Source organism: Jaculus jaculus, chromosome 1 (genome assembly GCF_020740685.1).
Source record: "Jaculus jaculus isolate mJacJac1 chromosome 1, mJacJac1.mat.Y.cur, whole genome shotgun sequence".
NCBI classification, from domain to species: domain Eukaryota; kingdom Metazoa; phylum Chordata; class Mammalia; order Rodentia; family Dipodidae; genus Jaculus; species Jaculus jaculus.
This window is the reverse complement of record NC_059102.1, coordinates 224632680-224652471: the sequence shown is the minus strand read 5'-3', so window position 1 is coordinate 224652471 and position 19792 is coordinate 224632680. Positions and strand designations below refer to the sequence as shown.

The window sequence follows — 19792 nt, the reverse complement described above, 5'->3', positions numbered from 1 at the left end:
GCGGCCGACGCTACCTGCGGGTTGTGGAGGGCCATGGCGGCCCGTTTCAATGAGGCCCGGCGCTGCTCCGGCTCCTCACGCCGCGTCCCCCGCCGCCGCCATCTTCTCGCCGCGCACGCACGCACGCACACATACACACACTCACACACACACACTCACTCAGACACACTCTCTCGCAGCGGCCGCCGCGCCTGCGCACTGGCCGCACCGCGGGCGGGCAGGCGGCGTTCTGCGCCTGCGCGCGACAGGTGGGCGTGCGCCGGGCCCCACGACCCTCCAGCCCCGCCTCTAGCCGCTTAGGACTCTGAGTTGGTCTGCTTGGCTGCAGCGGAGCAGCGCTGGTGGAGACTGATGAGGGCCCCGCGGCGGGTCTCGGGAGAGATCACTGGAGAGCCCCATGGACCCTCCAGTTGATGGAGATCACTTTTCTGCGCATTCATTCATTTATTCCCCATCACAAATTTGACCTGTACCACCACGTCTTCTGTCAGGCATTGGCACACAAACAAGTGGACCCTTAAGTACTGTCTGGCTCAAGTGGACCATTGCCTCCTTGCATACAAAACTTGTACTTTCGCTTTCTTCTTAATCAAATTTCTCTGCATTAACAAGAAAAAATAATAATAATGTAAGCTTGAGGAGGTGGCTCCGTTGGTAGAATGCTTGCCTAGCATGCACGAAGACCTGGGTCAAATGCCCAGCACCCAAATAAACCGGGTATGAGGCACCCACCTGTAATCCTAGCACTTGGAGGAAGGAGGATCAGACGTTTATGAGTTTCAGGTCAGCCTGAGCTACAGTGAGACCCTACCTCAAAAAAAAAAAAAAAAAAAAGTTGAGTGCTTAGCACAGGACCAAGCAAACAGTAGGTGTTGGCTTGCGCATGCACACACATACACATAGCTCACGTAGCTACAGCGGGACAGCCAAGCTTTGCATCTTTGGTTTATCCATATATAACAGTTATTGGGTTGGAGATTTAGCTCAGTGGTAAAGTGCTTATCTAACAAACAAAGCCCTGGATTCAGGCCCCAGGGAGAGAAAAGGAAAGTAAAAGAAAAAAAGAAGAGAAGGACTGGAGAGATGGCTTAGCCCTTAAGGCCTTTGCCTGTGAAGCCTAAGGACCCTGGTTCAATTCCCTTGGACCCACATAAGCCAGATGCACAAGGGGGCGCACATGTCTGGAGTTCATTTGTAGTGACTGGAGGCCTTAGCCCCTCTATCCTCTCTCCTTCCCTTCCTCCCTCCCTCCCCCCCCCCTTTCTCTCTCAAGTAAATAAATAAATAAATAAATTTGAAAGAATAGCTGGGCGGGGTGGTGCACACCTTTAATGGCAGCACTCCGGAGGCAGAGGTAGGAGGATTGCTGTGAAGTTGAGGCCGGCCTAATACTACATAGTGAATTCCAGGTCAGCCTGAGCTAGAGTGACACCCTACTTCAAAAATCCAAAAAAAAAGGGGGGGCTGGAGAGATGGCTTAGTGGTTAAGCGCTTGCCTGTGAAGCCTAAGGACCCTGATTCGAGGCTCTATTTCCCAGGACCCACGTTAGCCAGATGCACAGGGGTCACACGCATCTGGAGTATATATGCAGTGGCTGGAAGCACTGGAGCACCCACTCTCTCTCTCTCTCTCTATCTGCCTCTCTCAGTCACTCTCAAATAAATAAGTAAAAATGAACAAAAATAAATTTTTAAAAATCTAAAAAAAAAAATAAAATAAAGAGAAGGGCTGGGAAGATGGCTTAGCAGTTAAGGTGCTGGACTGCAAAGCCAAAGGACCCAGGTTCAACTCCCCAGGACCCACATAAGCCATATGCACAAGGTGGTGCATGTGTCTGGAGTTCATTTGCAGTGGCTGAAAGCCCTGGTGCACCCATTCTCTCTGCCTCTTTCTCTCTCTCTCTTTTTCAAATAAATAAATAAAAATAGAATATTTTTAAAAAGAAAGGGGGCTGGAGAGATGGTTTAGCTGTTAAGGCGCTTGCCTGCAAAGCCAAAGGACCCAGGTTCAATTCTCCAGGACCCACATTTGTCTGGAATTTGTTTGCAGTGGCTGAAAGTCCTGGCGGCGCTTATTCTGTGTGTGTATGTGTGTGTGTGTGTGTCTGTCTGTCTGTCTGTCTCACCTTTCTCTCTCTCTTGCTCTCAAATAAATAAATAAAATATTATGAAAAAAACAGAAAAGAAAAAAATCATTGAGCCCCCTACCACACACTTTCCCAGTTAATGGGTCTGACACCCTATTTGGCTCCATTTCTATGTATGTGATTTCAGACAAGTTTTCTTCCCTTTCCTCACAAGTGTATGGAGTGAATAGAAGGTCTCAACTCATGAAATTTCTTATTTATTTATTTAAGAGAAGGAGATAAAGTATGGATGTACCAAGGCCTCTTTCACTGAAAATGAACTCCAGATACATGCACAACTGTGTGCATTTGGCTTTATTTGGGTACTGGAGAATTGAACCTGGGACAGCAGGCTTTGCAAGCAAGTGCCTTTAACTGCTGAGTTATCTCCTCCGCCCTCTCATTTCTTATTATTTTGTGTCCAGCTCAACTACTTTCATTTTTGAGCAATCTTTCTCTACATTTAATGCTACACGGCCTGCTGTATTAAAGCCTCTGGGCATGGGTCTTACTGTTAATCATTCCTGCTTAGCCCGGGGCCTGGTCATAGCAGGCTCCTGTAGGTAATTGTTGGACAAGTGAAATCGGCTACCACAGTTATCAAAAAGACAGCACAGAAGCCTGTTTCACTGAGAGCTCTCCTGGCCTGAGTGCTCACACATATGTAATGTGATCCTCTAGAACTCTCCTGGGAGGGGTCTTGGAAGCATAGTTTAGTGACAAAAGCTGGTCTATGTGCACAAGGCCCTGGGTCATGTCCTCAGCATCACACACAGAAAAATAATAAAGGCATGCATGAGTGCTGGAGAGATGGCTCGATGGTTAGTCACCTGCTTGAATGCATGAATGAGTCAATGAATAAATAAAAAGTGCTGGAGTCAGGTGTGGTGATGCACGCCTTTAATCCTAGCACTAGGGAGGAGGAGAAAGTAGAGGTAGGGGGATATCCATGAATTCGAAGCCAGTCTGAGACTATAGTGAATTTCCAGGTCAGTCTGGGCCAGAGTGAAACCCTACCTCCGGAATTAAAAAAAAAAAAAAAAAAAAAAAAGACTCCCTGAGGAGCTACGGTTTATGCTTGTAATCCCAGCACTGAGGAGGCTGAAGCAGGTGGATTGCTGTGAGTTCCAGGCCAGCTTGGACTACAGAGTAGGCAGCCATGGCGCCCAGCCGGAATGGCATGATCCTGAATCCCCAATTCCACAAGGACTGGCAGCGACGAGTGGGCACCTGATTAAACCAGCCGGCGCGGAAGATCCGCAGGTGCGGGGCGCGGCGCGGCGCGTGGGGGTCCTGCGTGGGTCTGGGGCTCTGGTGACCGTCCCGTTTCCTCCGCCCCGCGGCGCATCGCCCCTCGGCCCGCGTCCGGGCCCATCCGGCCCATCGTGCGGTGTCCCACCGTGCGCTACCACACCAAAGTCCGAGCCGGCCGCGGCTTCAGCCTGAAGGAGCTCAGGGTGAGTACGGCCGAGTCTCGGCCTGGCGTGTGGCTCTCGGTGCAATGATGACATTTCTCCGGAATCGCTGTACTTCTGCCTTGATGAAAGTACCTTTGAACCCTTTTCCATCTGACGCCACCGATCGTCCTCGTCGAGCCCCGTAGCCGAGGGTCTCCCCGGTACTTCATGGGGTTCTCCCTCTGGGCAGGTGGCCGGCATCCACAAAAAGGTGGCCTGGACTATTGGTATCTCTGTGGACCCGAGGAGGCGGAACAAGTCCACGGAGTCTCTGCAGGCCAATGTGCAGCGCTTGAAGGAGTACCGCTCCAAGCTCATCCTCTTCCCCAGGAAGCCCTCCGCCCCCAAGAAGGGAGACAGCTCGGTGAGTACACTGGATGCTGCGGGGCTCCCGTGATACCCACAGAAAGCCCGAGTTATCATACAGGAGAAGGACGTCAGGACTTTGCCAGACTTGGCATGACCCGTGCCAATGCCGGGAATTCTGGCAGCCCAGCAAAAAGGGCCAAGGAAGCCGAGGGTGGCGACGCATGCCTTTCATGACAGCACTCAGAATGCCGAGGTAGGAGGACAGCCGTGAGTTCGAGGCCAGCCAGTGAATTCCAGGTCAGCCTGAGCTAGAGCGAGACCCTACTTCGAAAAAATGAAAGAGAGAGAGAGGGAGAGAGAGAGAGAAAAGAAAAATAAGGGCAAGGGAGATGGTTCAGTGGTTAAAGTAGTTTACTTACAAAGCCCGTCATCCTGGGTTCGATTCCCCAGTTCCCACCTAAAGCTAGATTTAAAAAAAAAAAAAGTGACACCAGTCGTTTGTTTGTAAGAACCCTGGCATACACAGGCATAAGTAAAACATACATTTTATTTTTATTTATTTGTTTTTCAAGGTAGGGTCTTGCTGTAGTCCAGGCTGACCTGGAATTCGCTGTGTAGTCTCAGGCTGGCCTCAAACTCACTACATTCCCCCTACCTCTGCCTCCCAAGTGCTGGGATTAAAGGCATGTGTCACCATGGCCACTTAAATATGCATGTTTGTTTGTTTTTGAAGATAGGGTCTCACTCTAGCCCAGGCTGACCTGGAATTCACTTTGTAGTCTCGAAGTGACCTTGAACTCACAGCAATCCTCCTACCTCAGTTTCCCCAATGCTGGGATTAAAGGTGTGTGCCATCACGCCCAACATACACACACACACACACACACACACACACACCTTTTTTTTTTAATTTTTTTTGGTTTTTCGAGGTAGTGGCTCACTCTGGTCCAGGCTGACCTGGAATTAACTCTGTCATCTCAGGGTGGCCTTGAACTCATGGCAATCCTTCTACCTCTGCCTCCCGAGTGCTGGGATTAAAGGCGTGCGCCACCACGCCCGGCCAACACTTTTTTTAAACTTTTACAGAGAGATTGAGAGCATTGACATGCTAGGGCCTCAGCCACTGAAATCGAACTCCAGATGCTTGCACTACCAAGTAGGCATGTGCTTGCCTCACCTTTGTGCATTTCTTCCGCGCCAGCTGGTTTAATCTGGTTTACATGGGATCTAGAGAGTCATACAACATGGGTCCTTAGGCTTTGCAAACACCTTAACCAGGAAGCCATTTCTCTAGACCAATTTCACAGTTGCAGTGGCTGAGGCCCTGGCATGCTAATTCTGTGTGTCTCACTCACTCTAAAATAATAAAATTACACAATTTAAAAAAAGTTTTAAAATATTTTTATTTATTGATTTGCAAGGAAAGAGTGAGAAAGGGCCCACCAGGGCCTCTTGCCAGGGCCTTCTGCCACTACAGAGGTGCTCTAGATGCATGTGCCACTTTGTGCATCTGGCTTTACATGGGAACTGGGGAATCGAACCCAGACCATCAGGCTTTGCAAACAAGTACCTTCTCCAGCCCTGGAGAAGCCTTTTCTGGAATTCTGATTATGAAGAGGAGCTATAAGCTATGTGACCATGGGTGGGTGCTAATCATCTGGGCTCAGTTTCCTCATCTATATAGAATGGGAGTTGAACTAGGCTGTAGTGAATATGAACAAGATAGCATGTAAAACATTTAGTAAGATACTGGCTGACATACAGCAGGAGCCTAACAGGTGCTGAAAGTCATAGTGTCTAGGGTCCTCAGGAAGGAAGGTGATGACGTCCTAGGAAGGGCTCAAAGCATTTGACACCTGTTATCAATGATAAAATTCAAGCATTCAAACAAAAATTCTTGCCAGGAGTGGTGACATATGTCTTTAATCTCAGCACTCGGGGAGGTAGACGTACAAGGACTACCATAAATTTGAGGCCAGCCTGAGACTACATAGTGAATTTCAGGTCAGCCTGGGCTAGAGTAAGACACTACCTTGAAAAAAAAATTTGTTTTAAATTTTTTGGAGAACTAGAGAGATGACTTAGCAGTTAGGGCACTTGCCCACAAAGCCAAAGGACCCAGGTTTGATTTCCCAGGACCCACATAAACCAGATACATAAGGTGATGCTTGCATCTGGAGACCCTGGCATGCCCATTCTCTCTCCCTCACTCTCTCAAATAAATAAAAATAAAAAAATATATTTTAAAATATTTTTAAGGATAAAGAAGTAGCCTTTTTTTGGTTGTCTTTGTTATTCAAGGTGGGGTCTCACTTTAGCCCAGGCTAACCTGGAATTGACTATGTAGTCTCAGGGTGGCCTCGAACTCACAGCAATCCTCTTACCTCTGCCTTCCAAGTGCTGGGATTAAAGGCATGTGCCACCATGTTTAGCTGCCTTTTAAAAATATTTATTTATTTATTTATTTATTTATTTATTTATTTGCAAACACAGACAGAAAGAGAAGAAGGGGAGAGAGAATGGGTGCACCAGGGCCTCCTGCTACTGCAAATGAACTAAGATGCATGAGCCACTTTGTGCATCTGGCTTTACATGAGTACTGGGAAATTGAACCCAGGCTATCAGGCATTGCAAGCAAACACCTTAACTTCTAAGCCATCTCTCCAGCCACCGCCCCCGCAAAAGAATATCTTCTAAATGAGAATGCAGGGTATTATAAAATCACATACTTTCTGGGTGTGGTGAGGCAAGCCTATGGTCTCAGCTTCTGGGGAGGCTGAGAGAAGGCTGCTTGAGCTGGAGTCTGGGGCCAGCTTAGGCAACATAATGAGACTAAAAAGTTTGTTGACATCTGTCTTTTTGTTTGTTTTTGAAACAGGGTCTCACTCTAGCCCAGGCTGACCTAGGGTATTTTTAAAAATTGCCAGGTGTGGTGGTGCACACCTTTAGTCCCAGCACTTGGGAGGCAGAGGTAGGAGGATCACCATGAGTTGGAGGCCACCCTGAGACTACATAGTGAATTCCAAGTCAGCCTGGACTAGAGTGAGACCCTACCTCAATAAATAAATAAACAAAATAAAATAAAAATTGCTGGCATGGTGGCACATGCCTTTAATCCCAGCACTTGCACTTGGGAGGCAGAGATAGGAGGATTGCTGTGAGTTCAAGGCCACCTTGAGACTACATAGTGAATTCCAGGTCAGCCTGGGCTAGAGTGAGACCTTACCTTGAAAAAAAAAAAATTAAAAGGGGCTAGAGAGCTAGAGATATGGCTTAGTGGTTAAGGCATATGCCTGCAAAGCCTAAGGACCCATGTTCTCCTTCCAGATCCCATGTTAGCCAGATGCATAAAAGGTGAGACAAGCCCAAGGTCACACATGCCCACTCTCTTGGCATGCATTCCCTCTCTCTAAAAAAAAGGGGGGGAGGTTGCTGAAGAGATGGCACAGTAGTTAAGGCGCTTGCCTACAAAGCCTTCAAACCTGGTTCGATTCCCCAGAACCCAGATGCACAAGGCAGTGTACTGTCTGGAGTTCGCTTGCAGTGGCTAGGTGCCCTGCCATGCCAATTCATCTCTCTCTCTCCTCTCCTAAATAAATAAAATATTGTAAAACGTTTAAGAAGCCAGGTGTGGTGCTGCATGCCTTTAATCCCAGCACTCGGGAGACAGAGGCAGGATTGCCCTGAGTTCAAGGCCTCCCTGAGACTAAATAGTAAACTCCAGGTCAGCCTGAGCTAGAGTAAAACCCTACCTCAAAAAATAAAATAAAATAAAAATGTTTCAAAGCCAGGCATGGTGGCACACGCCTTTAATCCCAGCACTCAGGAGGCAGAAGTAGGAGGATCCTTGTGAGTCCGAGGCCACCCTGAGACTCCATAGTGAATTCCAGGTCATCCTGGGCTACAGTGAGACCCTACCTCGAAAAAAAAAAGGAAAAAGAAAACGTTTCAGTAAGGCAACCCAGCCAGAGTTCTCTAGCCATGGTCACACATTAGAGATCTCATGTGTCTCAGGGAACAACTCCCCTAGAGCTGCATGGGTTTCCTGTGGTTGCTGGGACCAGTGAGCACAGACTCTGCGGCTAAAGCAACAGGAATTTATTCTCTCATAATTTTAGACGTGGAGAGTCCCATATCCAGGTATTCGCTGCCCTCTGGAAGCTGTGAGGGAGCCTTAGTCCACTTTCCGTTGTTCTAACACTGTCTGTCAGAGTTACTGGCTTCTATGCAAAACAGGTTTCTGCAGCTCACAGTCCTGGAGGCTGGAAGTCCAGGAGAACAGCACCAGCATCTGGTTTGCCTCCTTGCAGCAGCATGACATGGAGGGGGGCTTGTCACAGAGAGGGCAGTGTGCCAGTTCAGGTCTTTCTCCCCTCCTCCTCTTCCTCCTCCTTTCAACATTTTTAAAAAATTTTTTATTTATTTATTTGAGAGAGAGAGAGAGCGGGAGGGAGGGGGAAATGGGTGCCAGGACCTCCAGCCACTGAAAACAAACTCCAGACGCATGTGCCACCTTGTGCATCTGGATTATGTTGGTCCTGGGGAATTGAACCAAGGTCCTCTGACTTTTCAGGCAAACGCCTTAACTGCTAAGCCATCTCTCCAGCCCCTTTCAACATTTTTTTTGTTCATTTTCTTAATTTATTTGACAGTGACAGAGAGAGAGAAAGAGGCAGGTAAAAAGACAGAATGCACACACCGGGGCTTCCAGCCACTGCAAACGAACTCCAGACGCATGTGACCCCTTGTGCATGTGGCTAATGTGGGTCCTGGGAAATCAAGCCTTGAACTGGGGTCCTCAGGCTTCACAGGCAAGCGCTTAACTGCTAAGCCATCTCTCTAGCTCTCAACATTTTAAAATAAATATTTTGTTTATTTATTTTTATTTGTCCTGTTTTTTTTAAGATAGGGTTTCACTCTAGCCCAGACTGACCTGAAATTCACTATATAGTCTCAAGGTGGCCTCGAACTCATGGAGCTTTTCTGTCTCCTGTGTGCTAGGATTAAAAGTGTGCACCACAGGGCTGGAGAGATGACTTAACGGTTAAGGCACTTGCCTGTAAAGCCAAAGGACCCAGGTTAAACTTCCCACAAACCAGGTAAGCCAGATGCACAAAGTGGCACATACGTCTGGAGTTCATTTGCAGCAGCTGAAGGCCCTGAAGTGCCTATTCTCTCTCCCCACTATCTCTCTAATAAATAAAATAGTTTATTTATTTATAAGCAGAGAGGGAGAGAAAAGAGACAGACAAGAGAGAATGGGCATGCCAGGGTCTCTAGCCACTGCAAATGAATGAATTCCAGATGCATATGCCACTTTGTGCATCTGGCTTTATATGGATACTGGGGAATCAAACCAGGGTCATTAGGCTTTGCAGGCAAATGCCTTAACCACTGAGCCATCTCTCCAGAGACAGTATCTCACCCTAGCCAACGCAGCTGACCTGGAACTCACTCTGTAGCCCAGGATGGCCTTGAACTCACGGTTCTTACCTCAGCCTTCCAAATGTTTGGATTAAAGGCAGGGTGCCACCATGCCTGGTGAGTGGCTATAATATATAAAAACAGACCCAAAACCAGGCTGTTCTTTCCAGGTGAAGGCCACTGCCTCCAGGGTTCCCCAAACATTCCACAAACTCCTCCCCTGGTCCTCTGCCTCATGGATACGGCTTTGCAGACTACACTTGGAGGATACTCACCTACAGTCATCTCACCCACAGGGCAAGAAACTGAAATTCAAGATGGAGTTCCTTGTCCAGCAGAGCCTGACTCAGCTCTGTGCTGTACCTGTCCCAGGACCGTGATCAGTCCCTACTTTAAGGCCAGAGACTTTGGCTGAGCAGCTCTCAGAACACAAAAGATGGCCCCTACTGGAATCCAGGTCTCTTCAATTTTGTGCCTGGAGCACAAAAGGCCTGCAGCCTTGGTGTGCCTGGAAATCTAGAACTGTATTTTTAGCACCTTTGGATGACTGAAGAGCCAGACAGGGCCTTGGGGGCGGGGCAGGGGGAATGAATCACTATCATGGCGTGCCTGGTAAAGTGTTCTGTGGAACAGAGCCAACGGATGCTGGAGGCCTGCTCAGAGGGCTGGGCCAGACCTCAGGGCTTCCTGCTGCTGTCAACAGGAAGGGCCATGGAGATGTATCCTTGAGGGGTCAGCAGGTTTGAGCCCCTACAGAAGAGACTCCAGCCTTCCCAAATTGGACATTTAGGCCACTCCAAAGCAGAGAAGCCCATGGCCATGGTTTTGGCCAGAACAAAGTGAAAAGTTATCAGCTAATGAATGAGGAGTCAGGAAGAACTACCAAGAGAGAAAGGAGTGAGATGCATAGAGCAGTGAGTGGTACTAAGTCTTGACCATGCATGAGCATCACTGCCAAGGCTTGTAGTGCCACCCCAGGCTTTCTCCCGCTCAGGGCATGAGGCCCTGCTGGTCTGCAGCGCCCCCTGGAGGTCACCCTGAAGTCTGCAATCACACAGGCCTGAAAGGAAAGCTGCCTGCCGCCTCACCATTAGTTTTGTCATTTTTGTTGTTTTCCGAGATAGGGTCTCACTCTAGCCCAGACTGACCTGAAACACACAGTGATCCTCCTACCCTCTGCCTCCTGAATGCTGGGATTACAGACATGTCTCACCATGCCTGGCCAGCCTTACCATTTCTACACTAAGTTTATAATCCAAACAGGGAGGTTTGGCCCTGGCTTGAAACCTGCAGTTATACTGAGACCAACAGAACTGGAATAATGGGGTGAAATATTGATTTAATACTTTACTGAATTTTAATTTTATTTGCACGTGTACGTGTCTCTTGTCTGTTTCTGCTAGAAATGAATGCTTGTCCAGTTGTAAGTGGGTGGCTGAGGAATTGAACCTGGGTTGGCAGGTTTTGTAAGCAAACACCTTTACTCACTGAGCCATCTTCCCAGTCCCCTGCTTTAATTTACATAGCTTTATTGAGATATAACACATGAGATATATAACATGCACTAATGGACTGTGTTTTTTTTTTTCTGAGGTAGGGACTGGCTGTAGCCCAGGCTGACCTGGACTTACCACATAGTCTAAAGGTGGCCTTGAACTCAGACATCCTCTTACTCTGCCTCCCAAGAGTGTTGGAATTAAAGGCATGCACCACCACACCAGGCTTATTTTTTTGTTTTGAATTGTCTTAGGGGGAGGTTTTTTTTGTTTTTTGTTTTTCTTCAAACCAGTGTCTTACTCTAGCCTAACTTCACCTGGAATTCACTCTGTAGCCTCAGATTGGCCTCAAACTCATGGTGATCCTGCTACCACAGGCTCCAGAGTGCTAGGACTAAAGGTGTGCACCACCACACCCATCTTGAAAATGCATTCCTTTTTATTTAGGCAAGCATTCTATCAACTGAACTACATGCCTATCTTGAAAATGCACTTTTTTGTTGTTTTTGTTCTTTTGATGTAGGGTCTTGCTGTAGCCCAGGCTGACCTGGAATTCACTATGTAGTCTCAGGGTGGCCTCAAACTCACAGCAATCCTTCTACCTCTGCATCCCGAGTGTTGGGATTAATGGTGTGTGCTCAGCTGTTTTTTTTTTTTCATTTATTATTTATTATTATTTGCAAACAGGTAAAGAAAGAGAATGAGCATGGTCACACCAGAGTCTCTTGCCATTGCAAGGGAACTCCAAACACATGTGCCACTTTGTGCATCTGGCTTTATGTGGGAACTGGGGATTCAAACCTGGGTTGTCAGACTTGCAATCAAGTGCCTTAACCACTAAGCCATCTCCCTAACCCTTTTTTGAGATTTTTTTTTTTTTTTTTTTTTTTGGTGTTGTGGGGGGACACAAGTGGAGCCTGCTTGCTTCCTTCCCAGGCTGAGATGACATCCGGGAAGGGGAAGTGGAGGAAGAAGGGACATCCTGTTGTCTGCCTTGCCTGAGGAAAGAGCCGTTTTCCCCTACATCCCCCCCAGGATGACATGGCAGGGAGTCAAGGAAGTTGCCTCTTCCACATCAGACATACTGGCAGACTGACATGAAACAGACTACAGGGAGGGAAACTTACACTCCACTGGATAAAGGGAAGAAGCATTTTGACAAGAAGGACCTATAAGAAGATGAGGAACTGGATCCATCATTGGCATAAGGGAGGAAAAAGGGAAGCCGGTGACCCTATAACCCACTACCCCATCTGGAGCCTGCTTGGATGGCTCAGACAGATTTCCAGCTCTGTATCCCTTCCCATCTCCACAAGAGCTTTTTATCTTTATTTGTTTCTTTTTGTTTTTCTTTTCTTTTTTTAATTTTTTTAATGCTTTTTTATTTTTTATTTTATTTTATTTTTTTATCTTTATTTATTAGAGAGAGAAAGAGGCAGATAGAGAGAATGGGCACACCAGGGCCTCCAGCCAGTGCAAACGAACTCCAGACACATGCGCCACCATGTGCATCTGGCTATGTGGGTACTGGGGAATTGAACCTGGGTCCTTAGGCTTTGCAGGCAAGCACCTGAACCACTAAGCCATCTATCTCTCCAGCCCCATGGGAGCTTTTATTCATAATAAACCATTTATCTTTGTTTCTTTGCACTTCCAAGCTTCTTTTTGTCTTTCCTGCAGTGTCCAATTCTTTGTTCACCCTAAGGAACTAATCCAAACCCCCTAAACAGTACACCAGAGGGCCCCACATCAGACCACTGCCCTCTTCTGTTCCACATGCTCTTCTACCCACCTCCTGTCACTTCTCACCCTTTTCTCTCTCCATGTTTTCTTCTCCATCTTGCCATGCATTACTATGAATATATGATACACCAAGACAAGCATAGTAGTATACTCGGGAGGCAGAGTTAGGAGGATCACCACAGTTTGAGGGTACCCTGAGACTACACAGTGAATTCCAGGTCAGCCTGGGCCACAGTGAGACCCTACCTCAAAAAAAAAAAAAAAACACAAATGCTACACTACCAACCTGCCAGCCAAATGAGGCCAGTGGTGCAATAGTGGCATAGCTGTTGTCAAGCAACCAACATTCTGGTTGGATTTGAAGCCAACTCCACAGGAGGGAATTCATGTCTGATACTGTTAACCTGGTCAAAAGCTTGTGGCTGGGGAGGTCGTAAGCCCTCATGGGGAAGTTACTGCTGATGTTTTGCTAAAGGGATGTGAGGTGCCCATCAAACTGCCTTGTGAATATTTATGTTTGGAACTGGAGAGATGGCTTAGCAGTTAAGACCTTTGCCTGCAAAGCCAAAGGACCCAGGTTTGACTCCCCAGGACCCACGTAAGCCAGACACACAAGGTGGCACAAGCATCTGGAGTTTCATTTGCAGTGGCTGGAGGCCCTGATGCACCCATCCTCTCTCTCTCTTTTAAATATCTTATTTTCATTTATTTATTTATTTGAAAGAGAGTGTATGAGCACACCAGGGCCTCTAGCCACTGCAAATGAACTCTAGACGCATGTTCCACCATATGCATCTGGTTTATGCGGGTCCTGGGGAGTTGAACATGTTTCTTTAGGCTTTACAGGAAAGCGCCTTAACCACTAAGCCATCTCTCCAGTTCTCTCTCTCCCCCTCTTCCGTCTTTCTCTCATATAAATAAATATTTATTTATGTTATAACCATGATGGTGTCCACCGCTGTAATGACAGCGGCTTTTTATTTTTCTTTTTTCTTTGGATTTTTGAGGTAGGGTCTCACTCTAGCCCAGGATGACCTGGAATTCACTATGTGGTCTCATGGTGGCCTTGAACTTAGGGCGATCCTTCTACCTCTGCCTCCCGAGTACTGGGATTAAAGGCATGTGCCACCATGCCCTGGTCAGAGAAGCTTCTTAAACAAACAAACAAACAAACAAACAACTTTTAAGCTGGGCATAGTGCAGCACACACCTTTAATCCCAGCATTCCACTCGGGAGGCAGAGGTAGAAGGATCACCGTGAGTTCGATGCCACCCTGAGACTACATAGTGAATTCCAGGTCAGCCTAAGCTACAGTGAGACCCTGCCTCAAAAAAAAAAAAAAAAAAGATTATAAAGTATCACACACACCCCCACCCCAAGGCTCAGGGCACATCACAGAAGAGGGATGGAAAGAAGGTAAGGCCAGAGGAAGGGGTGGAATGTTGTGGACCACTGTCTTGCTGGTGTCTGGGCATGATGTGGCCTTTGCCACCTTGAACTTTCAGCAGCTGTGATTACCTGAGATTAAAACTGTCAACATTCTGTCATGGAGGTGGGGACTCATGAGGTCCCATCCTTCTCTGATTTTTTATTTTATTTATTTGAGAGAGGATATGGATGCTCCAGGACCTTCAGCCACTATAAACAACTTCCTTTGGGCCATTGTAAACAAACTCCAGATGCATACACTATCTTATGAATCTGGCTTACATGGGTCCTGCGGAACCCAACTTCGGTCCTTTGACTTTACAAGCATTAACCACTAAGCCATCTCTCCAGCCCTGAGGGAAAAAAAAAAATTTTTTTTTTGAGGTAGGGTCTCGCTGTATCCCGGGCTGACCTGGAACTCACTATGCAGTCTCAGAGTGGCCTCAAACTCACAGCGATCCTCTGCCTCCCAAGTGCTGAGATTAAAGGCATGAGCCACCACACCCAACTCTTCTCTGAGAAAATATTTTTATTTATTTATTTGTGAAGATAGAAAGAGGGTGGGTGCACCTCTTGCCACTGCAAACAAACTCTGGATGCAAGTGCCACTTTGTGCATCTGGCTTTACATGGGTACTGGGGAACTGAACCTGGGCTGTCAGACTTTGCAAGCATGTACCTGTAACCCTGATTCATCTCTCCAGCCCCTCTCTGAGGATGAACAGACAGTTAATGGCTGCTAGGTGGGGGTAGGGAAAGACACTTCATTTTCTTTGGTGGTGTAGCCACTGGTAAGGTACCAATGCAACTATAAGTAACCCTAATCAAATGCATTGACCATTAAACTTCTTGATCATCAAACTCATTGGCTATTAAAAAAACAAGAGAGAAGCCAGGTGTGGTGGTACACACCTTTGATCCTAGCACTCAGGAGTTAGAGGTAGGAGGATCACCATGAATTTGAGGCCACACTGAGACTACATAGTGAACTCTAGGTTAGCCTGAGCTAGAATGAAACCTTGCCTCCAAAAACCAAAAAAAAAAAAAAAAAATTAATAAAAATAAAAAAGAGTTGGGGCTAGAGAGATGGCTTAGCAGTTAAGGCACTTGCCTGTGAAGCCTAAGGACCCATGTTCCACTCCCCAGATCCCACATAAACCAGACAAACAATGTTGTGCATGCCCATGAGGTGGCACATGTGTCTGGAGTTGGATTACAGTGGCTGGAGGCCCTGGCATGCCAATTCTCTCTCTCTCGTTCTCTCACATAAAAATGGCCAGTCTGTTGGGCTTGCCTAAAAAGGAAAAAAAAAAAAAAAAAGCTAGGCACTGGAGAGATGGCTTAGCAGTTAAGGTACTTACCTGCAAAGCCAAAGGACCAAGGTTCAATGCCCCAGGAACCACTTAAGCAAGATGCGCAAGGTGGCACATGCATCTGAAGTTTGTTTGCAGTGGCTAGAGGCCCTGACATGTCTCATTCTTTTTCTCCTTTCCTCTCCTCCTCTCTCTTTCTCTGTGTCTCAAATAAATAAATAAAAATAATTTTAAAAAATAAAGGTAAATCCTGCTGGAACTGAGCTGATAACCTCTTCAATGTAGACCACCTTCTCCATGTAGACCAGCTGACAGAAAGCTGGAAGAAGACATTCTGCATGTAGTTCAATGGGAGAAAGAGATACCACTGGTGAAGATACTCAGCAGTGGACCCTGCAAGTCTTAAACTTTGCCCACCAGGCCAAATGAGCCAATGGGTGCAACAGTGGCACGTCTGTCATGGTGGAAACCAACTGCCCTCTAATTGCACTGCAGGCCTCCTCCATGGGAGGGAATACATCCCTGATACCGAAAACTTAAAATAGGTGTAGTCATGAGCCCTAGAGGTATAATGTCTGCTGCTGTCTGGCTAAATGTTAAAAGGGATGAGCATAAAGGGATGTGAGGTGCCCATCAAACTGCTTTGTGAATATTTATGTTTGGAACTGGAGAGATGGCTTAGCAGTTAAGGCCTTTGTCTGCAAAGCCAAAGGACCCAGGTTTGACTCCCCAGGACCCACGTAAGCCAGACACACAAGGTGGCATAAGCTCATCAAACTGCCCAGTAAGAACTTCTCTTAATGTTCACATCCTTATATTAATGCTACTCTCACTTGTGGTTGAGAATCTTCTCTTTTCAGATGGCAGTGACCTTGGGATGACTCAGAAGGCATTATGGTGCTGGAAAGAAGCGAAAGGAGTGCTCAGCACTGCAGTAACTCTAACATACCTTCCAAGGCTCAGGGTCTATTGCAGATGAGGTAGCAGACAGAATGTAAGAGCCAAAGGAAGGGTAGGGCTCCTTACAACATGCTCCCCCCAGACACAAAATGGCCTGGATATCCATGACCTCACAGTGCCTGACACTACCACACAAGACCATCACAATAGGAGAAGATCATGACATCAAAATAAAAGATAGACTGATTGAGAAGGGGAGGGGATATGATGGAGAATGGAGTTTCAAAGGGGAAAGTGGAGCCAGGCGTGGTGGCTCATGCCTTTAAAAGTCCCAACACTCGGGAGACAGAGGTAGGTGGATTGCCACAAGTTTGAGGCCACCCTGAGATTATAGTGAATTCCAGGTTAGCCGTGGCTACAGTGAGACCCTACCTTAAAAAAAACAAACAAAAAAACGAAGGGGAAAGTAGGGAGAAGGAGGGCATTACCATGGGATATTGTTTACAATCATGGACATTGTTAATTTTTTAAAAAAAGGGAAAAAAATAAAGGTGACACACACCTTTAATCCCAGCACTCAGGAGACAGGTAGAGGTAGGAGGATCGCTGTGAGTTCAAGGCCAGCCTGAGACTACAGAGTAAGTTCCAGGTCAGTCTGGACTGCAGCAAGACCCTACTTAGAACTTCAGACACACGCACCATCTTGTGCATCTGGCTTTATGTGGGTACTGGGAAATGGAACCCTAGGCCTACAGGCTTTGTAAGTGTTGCAGTCAGGTTCACACTGCTGGTAGAAATCACCAGACCAAGAGCAGCTTTTGGGGAAAAAAAAGGGGTTTATTTTGGCTTACAGACTCAAGGGGAAGCTCCATGATGGCAGGGGGTAAATGATGGTATAAGCAGAGGGTGGTCATCACTCCCTGGCCAACACAGGGTGGACAATAGCAACAGGAAAGTGTGACCAACACTGGTAAGGGGACACTGGCTGTAATACCCATAAGCCGGCCCCCAACAATACACTGCCTCCAGGAGGCGTTAATCCCCAAATCTCCATCAGCTGGGAACCTAGCATTCAGAACACATAAATTTATAGGGGACACCAGAATCAAACCGCCACAATAAGCAGGCATCCACCTAACCCTTCAAAGATCTTTTTTTCAAGGTAGGATTTTGTTTGTTTGCTCGTTTTTTGAGGTAGGGTCCTGCTCTAGCCCAAGCTGACCTGGAACTTAACTCTAGTCCCAGGCTGGCCTTGAACTCACACTAATCCTCCTACCTCTGCCTCCTAAGAGTGCTGGGATTAAATGCATGCACCACCACGCCCAGCCCAAGAGGTTCATTTCATATGGACAGAGTGTTAAATAGAAATGAAGATTACTGCCACAGCCACTCACTGACAAGAATTATACAGCAATGCACACCCTGGCAGGCACACCATTGTAACGTGTTGCAAGAATTGAGCAATCTGAGCCGGGTGTGGGCTCACACCTTTAATCCCAGCACTTGAGAGGCAGAGGTAGGAGGATAGCCAAGAGTTCAAGGCTGAGACCTTGAGACTACATAGTGAATTCCAAGTCAGCCTGGGCTAGAGTAAGACTCTACCTGGAAACAACAAAGTATCAAAATAAGCAGGGCATGGTGGCTCATGTCTCTGAGGTAGATGTGAGTTCGAGAGCAGCCTGGAGCTAGAGTTGAATTCCACGTCAGCTTGGGCTAGAATGAGACCCTAACTGGGTAGAGGGGAAGAAACAAACAAATGTACCAACATAGCTCAAAAACCTCTAAAAACAGCCAGCTTGGCATTTAAACAGGCTTTCCAGGGCTCTCCAGGGGTTGCCCTGTGTTTTACAAGGACATCTTAGAGGGCCCCACTTGCTCCTCATGGGGTCCAGCAGCTTCTGTGGAGACCCCAAGAGGCTCAGAGCACAGCTAGCTGCCTGCAGCTTTCATCCCCAAAGCTGAGGGTCCAGTCAAAGCTGAGACTGGGACTGACTGCTGCTGGCTGTGCTCCATGCCATGGGGGCCAGGGTGAAGAAGGAAGGATGACCACCGTTAAGGGGTGGTAGGGGGCAAGGTGCTTGGATACATTGGATACAGGTCAATGCAGCTGAACTCATGGCTCTGGGCTTCATAGGAAGGGACTCTTGCTAGTCCCCAGGGTTGGCTACTTAAGCCTCAGCTAAATCCTCCCCTCCCCTTATCATTAGGACAGGCATGAGGCATTTGCACCTGTAGTTCTGCCCAGAGCAAGGTCACCAAGCTCTGCTTGGGAGTCCTGACATCACAGTGTCTGCATCACCAACCAAGAGCTAAGGACAGCAAAGTGGCCCAGGCTATCTATGGACATTTTGTTCTGGGGACAAGGTCTCACTATGTTGTACATGCCAACCTGGAACTCTCCAGTTTAAGAGATCCTCCAGTTTTGGCCTCCCTATGGGCTGGGACTGCAGCTATCTCACTGTATCTGGCTGGAGCAGGGGTAGATGGGTGTGTGTGTGTTTTATTTATTTTTTGTTTTCTCGAGGTATGGTCTCACTCTAATCCAGGCTTACCTGGAATTCACTACGTAGTCTTAGGATGGCCTCGAACTCACAGTAATCCTCCTACCTCTGAGTGCTGGGATTAAAGGCACGCACCACCATGCCTGGCCCATTACCTGTTTTTTTTTTTTCTTTAATATTTTGTTTTTATTTATTTATTTGAGTAACAGAGAAACAGGCCAGGCTCTGAAGCCTTCAATGCCCAAGCCATGCCCACCTCTCCCGGAAGAGGGGAAACAGCCATGGCAAACCTGGAGACTGGTAAAGAAGTGCATGAAAAGAGAAACAGAAATGAAGGTGAGCTGAGAAGCCAGCACGGCAGGCATACTTGCAATCTCAGCACTCGTTTAGTGAAGGAAAGAGGATTGTAAGTTCAAGGTCAACTCCAGTTATTTATGAAGTTCCAGACCAGCCTGGGCTATGTGAGACCTGTATCTAATATAAAAACAACACTGAGGGTAAGGGAGGCTGGAGAGATGGCTAGGTGGTTAGAGGTGCTTGCTTGCAAAGCCTGCTGGCCCTGGTCTAATTCCCCAATCCACGTAAAGCATAAATACATAAAGTGGCATCTGGAGTTGGCTTTCAATGGCAAGACGCCTTTGCATACCATACTTTCCTCTCGCCTCACAAATAAAAATATTATCAAACAAAACATCAAAACAGCTGGACATGGTGGTGCACACTTTTAATCCCAGCACTCGTGAGGCAGAGGTAGGATGGTGGCCATGAGTTTGAGGCCATCCTGAGACTACTTAGTGAATTCCAGGTCAGCCTGAGCTAGACTGAGACTGTACCTTGAAAAAAAAAAATTCAAAACAGTAGCCGGCAAGTTGTGGCTTCTCTCTAACATGTTAACAGTGAGCCTGGAAGCTTACTCGTCCAGCCATCAGGACTTTCCTTGGAGGTACCAATCCTAATACCCACCTGACTCCACTCCATCTTCCCACCATGCTTTGCATGCACACAGGCTGAGGCCACAGTCTGCCAGCTCTGGGAAGATCACCACAGGTGAGCACATGGCAGCTGCCCATTCAAAAGGAAGCACTGGACGTCTAT

The 19792-nt window shown here is 47.3% G+C and overlaps 1 protein-coding gene, 1 non-coding gene and 1 pseudogene across 5 annotated transcripts in view; 2 read left to right on the top strand and 1 right to left on the bottom strand.

The window, feature by feature from the left end:
• Usp10 (ubiquitin specific peptidase 10) overlaps positions 1 to 152 on the bottom strand; it is an 88921-nt gene extending 88769 nt beyond the window's left edge. For 2 of the 4 annotated variants that reach the window (XM_045135945.1, XM_045135952.1), the window contains exon 1: positions 15 to 152. In XM_045135945.1, the coding sequence (XP_044991880.1) occupies positions 15 to 35 (21 nt within the window). In that variant the 5' untranslated portion in view covers positions 36 to 152. The remainder of the gene's footprint in view (positions 1 to 14) is intronic. The other 2 variants (XM_045135961.1, XM_045135970.1) reach the window with 2 other exon arrangements.
• A 3133-nt stretch (positions 153 to 3285) lies between these two features.
• On the top strand, positions 3286 to 4126 carry LOC123458474 (annotated as a pseudogene).
• Positions 3629 to 3718, top strand: LOC123457818. The gene has a single exon (XR_006635181.1). It is a non-coding gene; the product is annotated as a small nucleolar RNA MBII-202 (small nucleolar RNA).
• Positions 4127 to 19792: the final 15666 nt, after the last annotated feature.